The sequence below is a fragment of the Puma concolor genome, chromosome A2 (assembly GCF_028749965.1).
Source record: "Puma concolor isolate L17-30 chromosome A2, mPumCon1.1.hap2, whole genome shotgun sequence".
Classification (NCBI taxonomy): domain Eukaryota; kingdom Metazoa; phylum Chordata; class Mammalia; order Carnivora; family Felidae; genus Puma; species Puma concolor.
The window spans coordinates 29,958,077-29,971,190 of record NC_141668.1 but is presented as its reverse complement, the minus strand read 5'-3'; the positions used below and the strand labels follow the sequence as shown (position 1 = coordinate 29,971,190).

Genomic DNA, 13,114 nt, shown 5'->3' with positions numbered 1-13,114 from the left:
AGTCCATTCAAAGAAATAATCTTTAATTGTAAGGAGGAGAAGTAACTTGGTGTTAAAGTAACTACGATCAAAGTGGGTTCTATCTAATCTTCACTAAAAGAGCTATTTATTCCATGCTAGAAAAACAGTGGGAACAGTTTTACTCACCTCTCTTCCCTGATGGATTCCAAGAATTTGGAAGCATTGGGTAATGGAAAAGGCCATAGTGTTACAAAGCATTTTAAAAAGAGGTCATTATAATAATTTTATACTTCAGCATATAGTAGAGTGATATTTATGAGCTTTAATTATCCATCTCGTCAACCATATTTTTGTGGATTACAAAATATTATTTACATTTTAATTATATTTGAATACATTACCTTTAACAAGCATTTAGTGACTGCGTGGAGTAGACAACACTTAATCATTGCATTTAAAAGACAGGAGAGTAATTATTTTCCTTATGAGTACAGGAAAATTAAATGTTATTTTTGTGAAATGTAGGGGAATATTAGATGTACCCATTTAGGTGAAATACACTGAAGCTGAATATCCAATCAGAAATATTTTTTAATTCAAAAATGTCTAACACTCTGATGCGAATGCCTTTTAACAAAAGACAAAGACATCACATATATATATCTCAGCATATCATCATTTTCATTGTAGCATAGCAGTAGTACTAGCCTAGAGAAGATCCTCATGGGGATTCATTTCACATTATTGAAGCAGCTGTTTCTTCAGTTTAAAATAAAATATCCATAACAAGTTCACACATGACAGATGTAAGGTAAAAACTAGATTCCATAGTGTGAGCTAAAAGCAGATGTTTTGAATGATCATATTTATAATCAGATACCATAAATCTTAGTTACCTATAGTAAGGTTTCCTGAATATTCTTTTTTAAGAATTTGCTTAAAATGTACTTCCTATAGTTTCTCGTATTTTTAAGAACTTGGCCTCATTACATATAAATGTTCTATAAAATCTTATGTATCTGGGCTTTTAAAAAACTCTTGCCCATTTCATGTGCTTCCTCAAGAATAAAAGCACTGTTAAGGCCCTGAAATTTATTATACTTACTTAAATCCATATATTTTCCAAACTGAATTCAAAGTCATAAAATTCTTTTTTTTTTAATTTTTAATTTTTAATGTTTATTTTTGAGAGACAGAGCAGGAAAGGAGGAGGGGCAGAGAGAGAGGAAGACACAGAATCTGAAGCAGGCTCCAGGCTATGAGCTGTCAGCACAGAGCCCGACGTGGAGCTCAAACTCACAAACTGTGAGATCATGACCTGAGCCGAAGTCAGAGGTTTAACCGACTGAGCCACCAAGGTGCCCCCTTTTGTTTTGTTTTTTTTTTAATACGCTCATGACTATTAAAAAGAGCAGCAGCTTTAAGTCTTAGAATAAGCAGTTGGCCCGGTGAAATACCACTCTACAGGGTGAATGTTAATACACAATTAAAACTTTTAACACTATAAAGAATGCAGGTTTAGTGAAAATTTAGAGAAAAGTTTGATGGTAAGAATAAAAGACTAATTATCAGTCATGTAGTTATCCATGTCTTCTACTTGATTTTGTTATAGTTTATCACTACTTTTCCTTTTGCATCTTGATTAATTTCCATTTCTAAACTAAAGCCATCCCAGCATGGGGGAGACGCAAGGAATCCGGCATCAGGAGATGGGTTTGTGTTCCAGCTCTGCTTCTGATTACCTGTACGTGTTTGGCAGATCCCATAAGTTCTCCCGTGTTCCTCACAGAGTGACTGTTGTCAGGAACAGATAATAAATTATATACATCTACTGTCCCTCTGTAACATACAGGAATTGGATACCCAGGAAATGCACATACATTCTCAGTTTTTCTTACAGGTAGATGGCTAGCTACCTATCAAAGTCTACGGGCAGGCCACTTCTTCAGTGCTATTCCCACTATGGCAAAGCATCACGTGCAGCTTTATAGGAGAGTTAAAGCAAGTCGTCACCTCTGCATGATGCTCTTCATTCTGCTGTAAGACTTCTATGCAGAGCTCTGCTAGGTGAAGGACCTCTTCCAGCTTTCTGGCAGGAGTTGCCTGGTTCATGGTCTCTATGTTAAAAAGAAATCGTGATAATGTTACCTTGAAAAGAAAAAGCCAAACATACTCCAATATGTAATGAGGAGATCAGGGTGTTGAAGTAGAATAGAAAGCATATTTTTGAGAAATAAGAGATGCAAAAAATACAAATAAATACATTCTTAAAAAAAAAACAAAAACAGCTCACCAGATTGTAGAAAATATTTCCCTCACAAAGCAATCACAGAACTGCAAGTGCTTTGCCATTTAATATATAAGAACAGGTGCATCAGCACATTAGATGCTCAACTTCTGCAACAAACAAGTTACTATTCTCCTCAAGGTCAGAAACACAAAGAGAGACGATACTATAGTCTTTTCCTTCTCTCTGTATTGTATTATCAATACAATACCATTCTCACCAGATGAGTTATTCCTGACATTAGCAAAAACCATGGTTTTTTGTTGCCATTTAAATTCTCAGCCTGAAATGTTTATAGTTTACATTGATCTTAAATTCAAGAAATATAAAGCCACCTAAAACAATTTGGACATCCTGCGATTAACTGATTCCTCCCCCTCCCCCGCCCCATCCTTCCATGTCTGCCATTATGCCACCCACTGCCCTCCTCCAACTGGAGAGGGGTGGGGAGGAGTTCTTTGAAGCTGAAGGTTCTCTCAGCATTAGGGAAACTGGTATAAAAAGGCAAGGCCACAATAAGATTCAGTACAGCTACCTGAAATTCAGCAACAGAGAAGGAAAAGCAGTTGATTTTAGAGCTACAACAAACTGGCAGAAATCAGCAGTGCCTCATATAATGAAACTGTTTCAAACTGAATGTGAAGAACAGAGTTTCGAACAAGCACACTGAAGATAAACACTGTCCTACGTTCATGGACTCTTTGTCCCAGTAAGGAGGTTGTAAAGAAGGGAAATAAAATTTTCAGGAAAAGGGCTTTTTCTTTTTAAAATGTTTATTTTGAAAGAGAGAGAGGGTGAGCACACGAGTGCACAAGGAGCAGGGGAGGGGCAGGGAGCAAGGGGAGAGAGAATCCCAAGCAGGCTCTGCACTGTCAGCATAGAGCCTGATGTGGGGGCTCTATCCCACAAACTGGGAGACCAAGACCTGAGCCAAAATCAAGAGTCTTACACTTAACTGCCTGAGCCACCCAGGCGCCCCGAGAAATGGCTTTTTTCTGCGGAACCTAAGGAGTTCTGATTTTTGGCAATGGATATTTTCCTTCAACTTCTTCCTAAAACTTTAGCCTTAAACTTGAAAGACACTCTTCCAATTGCTCTTATTTCCAAGGGCTGTACAATGAGGCAGTGAAACACTGCTTACGGCTGGTGCTTGCTCATTAAACATTTATTATAAGCGTACTACAGGTCACAGTGTGATAGATGTGGGGGTTTCCATCCCCCAACCCTGCACTCATTCTCCTAAACTTCCCTGCAGGATGGAAAGCCACCGCTTGTCTGTGACAGGGGTCAAGAGCAGAAAGCCAGTCTGCCAAACACCACATAATTGAGTGTCCCTACATGTTCTTAAGCTGTGAGGAGGAGGGGGTGTAAGCCATGTCCCTGATCTGTAACAACTCAGACTCCAAAATCACTACTGAAAAGGATCCTTAGACATCAACAATCCAATCTTCCACCTGTTTCACGATCACTTCAAAATCCTCAAAAGAGGGTGAAGTCAAGGAGATCATGGCTTTGCACAATGATCTCCTCCATTTGGGGGCAGCTCTAGCTACTACAGTCTGATGAGAAAGACAAGCTCCTTAAGAAAAGTTTGAAAACAACGCAGAGCAAACACAGCAGTAATGTAGATGTGAGAGCAGCCGAGAACAGGTGGGTTTGGAGGGAGGAATCAGCAGGAAGGTAAGCAGAACCTGAAGCAGGTCCTAAAGGAGTAACAAATGACCTGGTAGGTAGAGGACAGGTTTCTAGAAATGTCTCTATGACAGAGAGGTGCATTTCAGAGGAAGATAATGATTACAAATGTTACCATTTATTGAGAGTCAATTATGTGTCAGGCATATAGCGCCAGGCACTTTCCATGCATCACCACACTAATTTCCCTAACAGCTTTGTTTGGTTATTTCTTCATCTAACTTACAGATAAGGAAACAAGCCTGGAAGGATGAAGTGCAACAGCTAGCAAGTGGAAAAGGGGAGAACTGAACTTAATGTGGGCTCTTACCACTTCTGCTTTGCCCCTGCCTGGCTGGAGTGCAAACATGCAGGAGAATAATAGGTGATGAGTTTGGGCTCGGACTGTGGCAGGCTTTAAGTAAGATCATAAGTACACTGGATAACTATATCCTACGTATAACACAGCAAGCGTTGCTTTGCAAGGCTTCAGATTAAATTGATTTTAGGAAAATGTATTTGTGGTTGTGCAGAAAAAGGAAGGATTGGTGAGGCTGTGTGACCAGGATTCCAAGGGTCAGGTCTAGCAATATGGAGAACTATGGGAAGATGGTAAGAGGAGGGCGCAGGGATGCTTTGAAGAACAAATTTGCAAGCCCTTGAAAGTTACTAGAAATTGCAGGCCAGAGAGGAGAATGACTCTGAGGTTTGGAGACTGTGTGGCTCAGGAAATGAGGAATGCATGGTTGTAAAACCAGGGAATGGGTCTCCAATGGGGCGTCCTATATATTTTAGGACTGCCATATATGTATCAGTTAATGATTCTAAACTAAAAAGACAACTAAGCCATGTAAAATCTGCCCACACAGGGAGTTAAGACATCTGGATTCTCTGCCTAGAAAACCCCTACTCATCATTGAAGATAACAACTTTAATGTTGCCTTAAATGTGGGACCTTCTTAAAGTTCTAGGGCTGAATGAGTTACTCCTCCCTCCGAGTTCCCCTCTTAGGGGCTTATGAGTCTATGCCCAGATCCAAGTCAGAAACTAGATCTCATTATCTTGTACCCTCAATATTTTGAATAGGCTTTGGACCATCACAGATAACTAATGAAAGTTTATTGACGATGCAAGAATATACCTTTTTGGGAAAAACTGTGTTAAAAGTAAATACCCAAATCACTTAACTTTGTGTACGACTGCAAATTGCTCCTGTCACTAACATGACAAGGGTGACAGAATCGGCAAGTCCACCAATGAAATGTGGCTGCAGTTTGAGAATGCTCAAAAATCTGATGAATGCTGTATTCTTAAAGAAAGACATATTTGTAAAAGGGTTATCAAAATAATTTTTAATTCTCAAGAGCATATCACTTATATTCCTTAATTTTTTCATCTTTAGATTGAAGGTATTGAATTAAGTTGAGGATTCTCAACCCAAGGGATTTAGAGATTAGGAACAGGTTTTAGGGCACAGCCTTAAAATTATTTGCTAAGTTTTGGGTATGAAGGCATTGCGGGGAGAGAAGGATCATACCTTTCAGGTTCTCAAAGTGGTTCATAAACTAAACAAATGCTAAGAGTCACCAAATCCTATAATCTCTACAATTCCTTCTAACTAAGAAATTCTATGCTTCCTATAAACATAAATGTTGGGCTTTCTCTACATTGGATTGTGTTAAACATATTTCTATGTTTATATCATGTGTTTTTCATAAGGAAATAGAAAGGCAACAAAATTTATTATCACAAAAGAACTTACTTTCCTACCTTCTTTATTACATTATTTACTGAATCCTTACAACCATTCTGCAAGTTAGAAAATAATGGCCCCCATTTCCATATTAAGAGAGTCCTTGGAGGGGTTAAAGAAGGTGTCCAAGGTCATACAGGATACCGGCTGAGAATGGATTAAAATCTTACCTCTGATGTCAGGTAAGCGGCAATAACACAAGGACTGAATCCTTTTTAATTTTCAATTCTTTGAATAGGAATCACACACACCCTCGACTGACTGTATACGTTCAATAGAAGCTTCTGAAATGGCTGCAGGTTTGAAGAGTTTATTAAGTCACCATATCCTTAGCCACAAGTATGCAACAATGGAAAATAATCACAGAAAGAACCTGAAAACTTGTTTCTGTTTACAGGTGACTATGTCAAAACCAGCTTTTACATTTGACACTATCTTAAGTAAAAACTTGGAGAGTACCCTCCTTCTGAAACTTAAAAACAGTTTAAAACATTTTATTTTTTCCAGACTAAATTTACTGAGAAGAGCAGAACTTTGTACTTGAACATAATGGCCACTCTAATACTTTAAATAAATAGCATTTTTATCAAGTACACTGTATATACCATCTCTGGCTGTCACTCATTTGACTACAGCCAAGAAGTTTAATGCATGTCTATAGTCAGAACTCTATTAGATAACAAGGTTATCAATGGCTCCATTACAAATCTGAACACTGAATATTTGAGAATTCCTCCTCGAAATGTTCACTTTCTGTAACATCTTCACAGCATTACATATGTCTCTATATTCTTCAAGCTTCGCACCAAGCTGATGATTGTTGTAATACATTTCAAATAGTGTCATTTGAAACAAATATGCCCAAAGTAGCAAGGTTGCTTGATGACTTTTCAATGCACTGCTCTTGGGGACAAGCTTTCTTCATTTTGCACCACTTTTAATTTTCTACAGTTAACACTCCCTGACTGGTCAAAGCAATTCCTTTTCATTATAGCTCTGTACATTGAAGAAAATATCTCAGCAGAAAAAAGGTAAGGAGGTAGAGAAGACAGCTTGACTATTTTGCTTTAGCAGGCTTTAGGCTTTAATTCTGTTCCCTATTGCATACTCTTAGCATATTCTCCCCAGCTGCCTCCCTTCTAGCCGTTTCCTGTCAAAATCCTTAGTGGTGGACACACAGTGATGCTCAGAGTGAAGGTTGCAAGGGAACCTGGGGAGAAGACCAGTAAGATCATTTCAGTCCCCCCTTTCCCCCATATAGGATATGGAGAAATTTGTAAGGTATTTGACCTTAAGTCTTAACAGACTTATATCTATACTTGCAACCAAACAATAAAGATGGTGTTGGATAAAGGGACTATGGCAATAATGCTACCATAATACTTCTCTCCCTTGCATCTAGGTCATGATAACCAGCTAGAGTACGTCAAAAAGTAATTCCTATATACGAACTAAGATTTCTTGCCTGGTTCCTCAACATCCCCAGATTTTGTGACCCTGAATTTGAGTCAACATTTATTGCCTGGAAGGTAGTCTACTAACAACTAAGGGGATATGATGATGAACAAGGTAATATTTCAGGCTTCAAAGAAGTTATGTGTCTTTCTCTCTTGGCAGATTATATGGTATAGAGGATAGTTCTATACCATAGGTTTTTGGTCAATATGAGGAAGTTCTGCCATAAAGCTCTGATACAGAGGGAATTAAGTGGACTCAACATGCAAGAAAAGCATTATTATCTTGCAAGAAATATGATCAAAGATACGTCAATAGGAAGGCTTTAAGTTGCTCATAGGTAACATAAGGAGATCTTCAGAAATAAAAGCTTCTTTTAGTGAGTCTGTGAGGTCAGAAACTTTAGATCAGAGAAAGTCAGCAGCAGTCTAACTGCTTTACATATAGTGTAATCACGATTTCAGGAATGGAATTTAGGGATTCATCACTTATACGTAACACTTATATATAACAGTGCTCATCCCAACAAGTGTCCTCCTTAATGCCCATCGGCCATTTAGCCCATCCCCCTCCAGCAACCCTCAGTTTGTTCTCTGTATTTAGGAGTCTCTTATGGTTTGTCTCCTTGTTTTTATATTATTTTTGCTTCCCTCCCTTTATGTTCATCTGTTTTGTATCTTAAATTTCTCATATGAGTGAAATCATATATTTATCTTCCTCTGACTTATTTTGCTTAGAATATACTCAATTCCATCCATGTTGTTGCAAATGGCAAGATCTCATCACTTTTGATCGCTAATATTCCATTGTATATACATACCACATCTTCTTTAGGCATTCATCAGTCTATCAACATTTGGGCTCTTTCCATACTTCGGTTATTGTTGACACTGGGGTGCACGTGCCCTTTTGAAACAGCACTCCTGTATCCTTTGGATAAATACATCATAGTTGCAACTGCTGGGTCGTAGGGTAATCCGATTTTTAATTTTTTGAGGAACTTCCATACTGTTTTCCAGAGTGGCTGCACCAGTTTGCATTCCCACCAAGAGGGCAAGAGGGTTCCTCTTTGCATCCTTGCCAACATCTACTGTTGCCTGAGTTGTTAATTTTAGTCATTCTGACAGGTGTGAGGTAGTACATCATAGTAGTTCTGATTTGTATTTCCCTTGGCTCAAGGAATGTCTACTGACTCTAGTCTGTCCCTAATTGTAACCTTAACTCTTATTGGTGTTTATGTTCTCCCACTTTGCATGATCCAGACTGATGACTCAATTGGAAAGTCTAAAATTTATTGAGGTCTTCTGACCTATCCTCTGGCTCTAGCACAGCAACCTGTGGTGAGTGAGAGTGCCAGAGCCTAACACGACCAGGCTTCTTCGAGTCCTAATCCCAGCCAGATCTCCATGCTCATGGGATTTCTCATCCTGAGAGCGAAAGGTGGGTAAGAGAGCAAATTCTTCCTTATTAGGCAAAACTCCGTCTTGAAACCTGTCTGCCACTTTCAGAACTCGTGACTAGATGACTCTGGGGGGAACTCCTGAGTTAGCCACGTAGAGGAAACAGGGTAGAACATGCTAAGAAGACTGCCTCAGAATCTAGGGGAGAAGCAGTTTCTAAAACTAAACTCTACTTCCCCAACTCTTCAGGGCCAACCTGACTCAACCTTGCCCAGTATCTGACTCCCCAAGACGTGGTACTCTCAGCTAATGCAAGAGAATAGCATTAACATGGATCCCTTCCTGGATTGTCTGATGGCAACCTAAATGTTAGTACAGTTTTGAGAGTGCTGGAATACATCCATCGCTGCAATCGATGACTGGAATAGCTTCCGTATAGATCTGTGGTTCTCAGCTTCGGCATGCACCAGAACCTCCCGGAGAGCTTGTTAAACACGGATTCCCTGGCATCACCCTCTGAATTTCAGATTCCATAGATCTTGTTTGGGACCCAAGAATCTGCATTTCCTACAAGTTCCTAGGAGTTGCCAATGATGCCGCTTTGGGGAATGCACTTTGAGAACTACCAGTGTTTATGAAAAACAAACATATACCACGGTGACCCGTAGGAACTTCAGATTATTTCGTTTACCTGAAATCAAGCTACCTCTTTGTATAAATTTCATTTTAGGGAAAAAAAAAGGTGACTTTTTCTGTAGAATCTGAACACATCTTACTTTTCTGTCATGTTATTCAGTAGGATGGTGTACATATTTGAACAATTCCGTGTGAATGAAAATATCTGGAATGTTATGGCCTCCCTACAGCTGTTTAAAATCCCTGAGAGTACTAATACCATGGATGTTTGAAAACAATAGGTCTGTGGCCTAATTCCAAGAATCCCTTGGGTATTAACTTCCTTAATAACCCTGCCATTTAAAGCAACAGTTGCAGTTAATACCTCTGGAATTAACCATGCTAATGATACAGCACTTTGGAGTAATTGTTCTGTTGTGACAGTCACATTAGCTACTTTACCTGGATTATCTCTCCCCTCAGTAAATTCATTTTTAAGCCAATGGTCAACTCTGGATCAAAGGAGATTGGCCACTGGAGTATAGGCCCATAGCAGCCAGAATGGACCCAAACCGAACAAATGCAGAAGCCAAGAACAAGTGGAGATTCAGGGGTAATGGGCCATAAAAAGATACATATGTGAGGTAGACATCAGTGAGGTTTTGTGAGACTTTCTTCAGGAGGAATACGGCAACATAGTCTCCTCTTAAGATCTTAAAATAAGGGGTGATGGTGATGGAATCAGAGAAACATTAGTAGGCTTAAATTGTCACAGGCTTTTATAGTTATGTGATTTGTAAGAGTGGAGAAACACAGACACCTTGGCTTGATTTTATTAAAGTTGTCCTTTTAGGGGCGCCTGGGTGGCTCAGTCAGTTGAGCATCTGACTTCGGCTCAGGTCATGATCTCATGGTTGGTGAGTTTGAGCCCTGCATAGGTCTCTGTGCTGACAGCTCAGAACCTGGAGCCTACTTCGGATTTAAAAAAATAGAGCTTAAAAGTTTTAAAAAAATAGAGTTGTCTTTTTAACTATTGTGACGCTGGCTTTCAAGTTTGTGAAGAAGGAAGATCCAGGATCTCACAGGAAAAAAAAATATCTTCATAGGATTGCTGGCTGAGAGGACTATGAAGGCTTGACAGAGAAAAAAAACTTTCTGCAATGTTTATTTAACTCTGTTTAGCTCTGGTTAGAAATATGTTGCAGGATTTTAATGACAGCATAAAATTTTTCCATGGAGAATTCTGCCTAACTGTGTAACAGGGGTTTTCCTAAAGACTGGTCTTTGTATCTATCCCGTTATATAGCCTATACATCTATCATACATATATCTCACACACACTGATATATATTCAGCAGCTGAAACTGATAAATGGTCTCCTTGGTTTCAGTGCTCCTTATCCTCTCAACAGAATTCAGATTCAGAAATTGATCTCAGTTATAGTAACTGCCAGGCCAGTACTAAATTATCACATAATTAAGGGCTATAGCATCTTAAATTTCATGCCTAGTTCTTGTCTTCTAATTACATTTACTTAAAGTAGCGTTTTCTTGGTCATTTGTTACATTCACACGTCAAAGAAGTACCATCACACCTCCACTCTCCCATCCTCCTCCTGCCCCTTAAACTCTCTTTCATTCTCAGGGAGAAGGTCTGCCCGTGAACAGTCAGGCAAAGCAGGATCCCAGAGGTAGTGGTGATGACGGGCAATGAGGAGGGTGAAAAGTCAGGACTGCAGAGGCTGGCCAGTGGGAGGCAAGCTGAAGAAGGAAAGAGAACAGTATGAAAGATCTATTTTGAAAAGATTTGTAGCCTTGGGTACTAAGAAATGAGTCAAAGATCTTGATGTCTGTATGTATCTCTGTCTCCTTTGAGATATAAACAAGATGGGGTAGGGCAGCCAACTAATGCGTTAGTGGTGATATCTGATGCTTAGATTTGGAGAATGTCTCCTACTTGGACAAGTGTAAAGACCAGGTGTAGAGAGGTGGGTTGGGCTTGGTGATATCTTGAATGTTTCTACAATTTTAACATCCTGGGTCTGCCAGCCACTGTGAAAATGTGTGTAAACAAAATGCCTCTGGGGTATTTTTACAGGTTTATCCTTTTGAAATAAAAAAGGATCTGGCATTACAGACACTCATTAGGCCTTTTAATTTAGCTCTTGAAGCTATATGGCCACTTATAGGTCATATAGTTACGGCCGATAGGTAATAACCTCTGATTTCTAAAACTATTCACCTGTCCAGGCTCCGAGTACTTACAAACTCTATTGAGCTATCAAGAGGTGAAATCTGTCAGTTTGCATTACTCTGGTTTTGTCCAACTGGAAAAGACTTTTTAATACATCTAAACTACTCAGATTAACAAGGTGCTGCAGGAGCCACAGGGCTATATGTCACTTGGTTTACCTGTTGACACACGTTAGTAAATAAATGAAAAGGTCACCAATCAGTGGGTTTCAAACTATGGATTTAGAGAATGATAAATTCTACCAAATGGCTCATAAGAAAACTTGCTATTCCAAGGCTGCATTTATCTGTGCACCACATTCCATGTGAAAGTAAAAAAAAAAAATAAAACATGACACATTGTCAAGTGAGCTGAGTAAACTGACATCCTTTTTGAGACCTTTTAGGGAACAGGTGTTGAACACTTGTAATGAGATTTCCATGCATCTTTGGAGGAAGGAGAGAAGGCTTTAGCAAGAGCTGTTCAGAGTGTTAGAGATCATGGCTGAGGGAATAATTCCTGGTAAGGGGCACACTGAAGGAGACATTACATAAATGCTTGGTTTTTCTCAGGAGGTGCTTATGTTCTGGTTAAGAATTTCTACAGAAGGCAAATATTCATCAAAGAGAAGGTTTTGGGGGAAGATAATGTTTTTCCAGCTCGTGGGCAATCTGGGATATATTCAATTAAGTACTCTTGATGCATTATTTTGTGTAGCTCCCTTATATTATCTTCTGAATCTTTTCTCTCTTGCAACTGGGAATCAGTAGGATTCATGGAAGCTTTCAGGGCATCATTTCAGAGCGGTCAAGTATTTTTCTCAAGGATAGATGGTTAGCTGACAATTCTATGTAGAAAATGAAGGGGCGCCTGGGTGGCGCAGTCGGTTAAGCGTCCGACTTCGACCAGGTCACGATCTCGCGGTCCGTGAGTTCGAGCCCCGCGTCAGGCTCTGGGCTGATGGCTCAGAGCCTGGAGCCTGTTTCCGATTCTGTGTCTCCCTCTCTCTCTGCCCCTCCCCCGTTCATGCTCTGTCTCTCTCTGTCCCAAAAATAAATAAACGTTGAAAAAAAAAAATTAAAAAAAAAAAAGAGAAATACCAGGGAGCCTGGGTGGCTCAGTCAGTTAAGCGTCTAACTTTTGACTTTGGCTCAGGTTATGATCTCGTGGTTGTGAGATCAAGCCCCACGCTGGGCTTTGAGCTGATAGCTTGGGGCCTGCCTGCGATTCTCTCTTCCTCTCCCGACTCGTTCGCTCTCAAACTTTCAAAAAAATAAAGAGAAACACTAAATCCATAGCAGTAGACATTTTCTTCATTACATTGAGGTTTCTGATCTCTCTGGAGGCCATGCTTCCACCAGAAAGGGATTGTTTATTTTTTGTCCATTTAGTAAGCCCTTCTTTCTAGCATCATCTTCGAAACAGTCCATCCTTTCCCCACTGGTTTATGGTCCGTTTTATTATGGATGAAGCACAGCAGGCTCCCATCGGTACATGAGCCTGTAGACTCTTCTTCACAGGCTTTGGTGATAGTTTTGTAATCTTAGTGTCGGCCAAGGCAAGTCTCCATGCGTTTTATTTTAAGTTGACTTATTCAGTATCCTTTATTCTTCCACTTATATTTTCAATTTATCACGTTCTTAAAAAAAAAACCTCTGGAATTCCAACAGACACTGCAATTAATTTATACATTTGGGGGGAGAGTTTAAATATCATACTGTCAAGTCCTCTCTCTTAAGG

General features: G+C 39.5%; 1 protein-coding gene across 15 annotated transcripts in view; it reads right to left on the bottom strand.

Annotated features, from left to right (window-relative positions):
- CADPS2 (calcium dependent secretion activator 2) overlaps positions 1-13,114 on the bottom strand; it is a 553,951-nt gene that overhangs the window by 94,593 nt on the left and 446,244 nt on the right. For all 15 annotated transcript variants that reach the window (XM_086691294.1, XM_086691303.1, XM_086691260.1 and 12 more), the window contains one exon: positions 1,975-2,078. In XM_086691294.1, the coding sequence (XP_086547420.1) occupies positions 1,975-2,078 (104 nt within the window). The remainder of the gene's footprint in view (positions 1-1,974; positions 2,079-13,114) is intronic.